Source organism: Sardina pilchardus, chromosome 16, assembly GCF_963854185.1.
Source record: "Sardina pilchardus chromosome 16, fSarPil1.1, whole genome shotgun sequence".
Lineage (NCBI taxonomy): Eukaryota > Metazoa > Chordata > Actinopteri > Clupeiformes > Clupeidae > Sardina > Sardina pilchardus.
This window is the reverse complement of record NC_085009.1, coordinates 24,933,846-24,936,345: the sequence shown is the minus strand read 5'-3', so window position 1 is coordinate 24,936,345 and position 2,500 is coordinate 24,933,846. Positions and strand designations below refer to the sequence as shown.

The 2,500-nt window shown below is 44.7% G+C and overlaps 1 protein-coding gene across 6 annotated transcripts in view; it reads right to left on the bottom strand.

The window, feature by feature from the left end:
* Positions 1-2,500, bottom strand: part of si:ch211-200p22.4 (phosphatidylinositol-binding clathrin assembly protein) — an 80,157-nt gene that overhangs the window by 20,484 nt on the left and 57,173 nt on the right. For 5 of the 6 annotated variants that reach the window (XM_062515684.1, XM_062515689.1, XM_062515685.1 and 2 more), the window contains one exon: positions 1,964-2,095. In XM_062515684.1, the coding sequence (XP_062371668.1) occupies positions 1,964-2,095 (132 nt within the window). The remainder of the gene's footprint in view (positions 1-1,963; positions 2,096-2,500) is intronic. The other variant, XM_062515686.1, reaches the window with a different exon arrangement.

Sequence of the window (2,500 nt, the reverse complement as noted above, 5' to 3'; positions counted from 1 at the left end):
ACAATGCAATACACACAAACGCAACACACACACACACACACACAGAAAGAGGAAGTGAGAGATGGAAGAAGAGAGAGTGAGGGATAGATAAAGGAAAGATGATGAGAGGAATGCAGATAGATGGAAAGAGATGAATGGAGGGCAAAAGAGAAGGAGAGACAGATGGATGGAGATAGAGATGAAAAAAGATGGACAGAAATATAGAAAGATGGAAGGACAGGAACAGGAACTGAGAAACGAGGTGGAGAGATGATGAGAAACATTTGGTGAGAGATGAAGAGATATATATATATATATATATATAGAGAGAGAGAGGAAGAGAGAGAGGAAGAGAGAAGAATGGACAGAGAAGAATCTATGTATACAGAGAGAGAGAGAGAGAGAGAGAGATGGAAGTGTGGATAGATGAATAAGAGAGATGTACAGTAGATAGAAAGAGATGGAGAGAAAGAGAGAAATGGACAGAGAGGAGTCTACATACAGAGCTGCTCAGCTACAACTAACTGCATCTTCATCACAATGCAGACATGCATAATCTGTTTACATTACAGTGGGTGGCAGAATGAGAGAGAGAGAGAGAGAGAGAGAGAGAGAACGAGAACTAGAGAGTGCATAGGGAATGTCTGAAGAAAGTGAGGTTGGTAAATCTCAGCCTCTGTAAATCATCTCAAGCTACAGCTAACTGCCTGTGTCATTATCATACAAATAGCATTATCGGTCTTAACTGCCATATGTGACTGTGTGTGTGTGTGTGTGTGTGTGTGTGTGTGTGTGTGCGCATGTATTCATACAACCACAAATGCACGTCTTTGTGGCATTGCCGTGTGCCTGCATTAGAGCTGCAAAATTCCGGGAATTTTTAAAGTGGGAAAACTTTCCATGGGAATTATCCACAATATACAGGAATTAACAGGCATAAACACAAAATGTTGCAAATGCAATATTGCAAGTTAGTCTTTAACAGGGAACGTAAACGCAGTTGAAAAACAAATGTTAGTTAAAACAACTTAATTTAATGCAAATTCGGTTGAATTCGTACCCTGTGCACATACGTCAAATCACATGCATCGTAGCCTGCACAATTACGACAATTTCCGTCCCTTTGCAACCCTAGTCTGCATGCACACTGGATCCACAGTACGTGCATGTGTCCATGCATAATATATACACCACACTCCTTACAAGCCTGCAAGGGAAGGGCAACTGTAGGTCTCGGAGTGTGTAAGTGTGTGTGAGTGTGCTCACTGTCCACTACATTGACCTAGTAAGGCATGAATATCTAAATGAATAATTGCCATCAGGCTCGAGCTTGCGTCTGTTGCTATTCAAGGGAGCATCCAACGCCATCCCCATGCAACTGTGAGGGTCTATGACTGTGGCCACTCATTTTGGCGGAGTGTGTCTGCGTGCAATCATGCCTGTATTCTTGCAAGTGTGTGTACTGTACATGTGCTACTGTGTAAGTGTGTGTGTGTGTGTGTGTGTGTGTGTGTGTGTGTGTGTGTGTGTGTGTCCAAGTGCACGGATACATTATTGAGAATATTCCTTCATCAATCTTCATGTGCATGTACAGTTTGTGTATGTACAGTATGCGCATGTGTTTTTGTGAGTACACACACTGAAGTCTATTCATGCATCAATCTTCATATGCATGCCTGTGAGAGAGAGAGAGTGTATGAGTGTGTGTGTGTGTGTGTGTGTGTGTGTGTGTGTGCATGGAGACATACTTGAGTCTATTCATGCATCAATCTTCATATGCATGCCTTTGAGTGTGAGTGAGAGTGTGTGTGTGTGTGTGTGTGTGTGTGTGTGTGTGTGTGTGTGTGTGTCGTTCCATCCATGTGCATGGATGCATACTAGTCTACTCATGCCTCAATCTTCATTTGCATGCCCGTGTGTGTGTGTGTGTGTGTGTGTGTGTGTGTATGTGTGTGTGTGTGTGTGTGTGTGTGTGTGTACTCACTGCCTACTAGGTTGGCCAGGGAGGAGTCCAGGTCGTTGGCGAGCAGCTTGCCCCCAGTGTGGAGGGACATAGGCGGGGCCTGGTTGTGAGTGGGCACTGTGGGTTTAAGCAGGTCACCTAAAGTATCAAACCCTGGGGAAAAGGGGGGCACAGAATGAGACACTAACACACACCAACACACACACACACACACACACAGAGATGTCCACCTCTGGGCAACAACACACACTAACGTCTCAGTGGTGATTTGAGTACAGACGTGGGGAAAACACTTGGCTTCAGAAAGCAAAAGTCCTGCCATGCGTCTGTTCCAACCAGTCGCTGAGTCAGCCGATTTCAAGCGCACCTCTTTAGCCAGGTAGACCTAATTAGGGAGATCCCCTGTGTGAGGGGTACAGCTGGAACCATGGCAGGACTTTCGGAAGCTTTTGGAGTTTTCCCCACGTCTGTCGGCGTATAACAGCAGGCTCAGGACGTATCTAAGAATAGCTGTACTGGTATCTAAATATTTGTCTTATTCTTAGTCTAGTGTCTTTG